The sequence below is a fragment of the Hevea brasiliensis genome, chromosome 4 (assembly GCF_030052815.1).
Source record: "Hevea brasiliensis isolate MT/VB/25A 57/8 chromosome 4, ASM3005281v1, whole genome shotgun sequence".
NCBI lineage: Eukaryota > Viridiplantae > Streptophyta > Magnoliopsida > Malpighiales > Euphorbiaceae > Hevea > Hevea brasiliensis.
The window spans coordinates 28,838,951-28,840,293 of NC_079496.1; the positions used below are offsets into that span (position 1 = coordinate 28,838,951).

Sequence of the window (1,343 nt, forward strand, 5' to 3'; positions counted from 1 at the left end):
ATTTGATTTCTAAAATATATAATTCGATTTTCATAATTTAATTTGATTAGGTTCGGTTTTTTTTGAACCGAATGCCCACCCCTAATATTTATGAAAAAAAAGTTATTGATCTTTCACATAATTATAATTATGATAATCGATGAGAACTAATATTAGTATGAAAATAATATTTTATTAATTATTAGATCATCAATTAATTATGATTAAAAAAAGAAAATAAAATATTAATATGCATGTGATAATTTCAATAAAAAAAAAAACACTTCGTAAAAGGGGCCTTACCTAGCTTGGTAGAGATCTTAAGGATATATATATATATATATATATATATATATATATATATATATATATATATATATATATATATATATATATATATATATATATATATATATATATATATATCTAGAATTTGAACATTGTAGAAGCTGTGACAAGCTGAATTGGATCATGAACTTTTGGACAAGTTCATAAATGGTTCTGAAACTTGAAGATTATGGTTGGACTCAGTTTCTTCATAGCTGATAAGAATCTGGTTCAAGCACTTCAAATACTGTATCAACTCCATCTTCTTAGCCCTCAGAACTTCATTCTTAGATTCAAGAACAAAAAGAATTTGACATTTAGCGACATACTTGTGATTATCTTCAAGTAGCTCTTTCTCTAACTCGGCTTTCTCATTGATCAAGTCCTCCGCCTTCTTTTGCCTCCTCATTCTTGATCGTCTTGCAGATTCTCGATTTGATATCATCCTCTTCCTCTTCTTCTCATCAATAGATGCATTTGAGCTTTTCTTTAAAATATTAGACAACATTTTCATGAGAGAGTTCTTGTATTAAATATTAATTGCAGAATATAAACTTTCAGAATTTATAATGAATAAATATTGTTAATTATTATATATGAAGATATAATTTAATGAAATGAGAAAAAGGAAACTACAGAAGATCATCCAAAAAGACTTGATTTTAATGGAAATACAAGAAAGGATAAGGATTTGAGGGATCTGCATATTATTGCATTTAAATAATTTCAGTTATCCAAAGGAAAGGGATTGGGATCTTCAAGTTGTAAAGGAAAATAAATGTGTGGTTAGGTTGGGTATATGCTTTTTCATTCACCCTATTTAAAAATTAGAATTTTATAAAAATTTAATTCAATTAATTTATTTTTTTATTAATTTTCATATTTGAAAATTTAATAAGTAAAATAATTTAATTTTTTTTTAATTTTAAATAAATTTAAAAAGAAATAAAAATCATAATAAAAATAATATAATTATGTGAGAATTGAATCTTTTTCTTACAAATGATTATTTCCAAACAAGTTTAAATATATGTATT

The 1,343-nt window shown here is 23.8% G+C and overlaps 1 protein-coding gene across 1 annotated transcript; it reads right to left on the bottom strand.

The window, feature by feature from the left end:
* Positions 1-448: 448 nt before the first annotated feature.
* On the bottom strand, positions 449-814 carry LOC110632226 (bZIP transcription factor 53-like). The gene has a single exon (XM_021780368.2). The coding sequence runs from the start codon at positions 812-814 to the stop codon at positions 449-451; it is 366 nt and encodes a 121-aa protein (XP_021636060.2).
* Between the last annotated feature and the right edge of the window lie 529 nt (positions 815-1,343).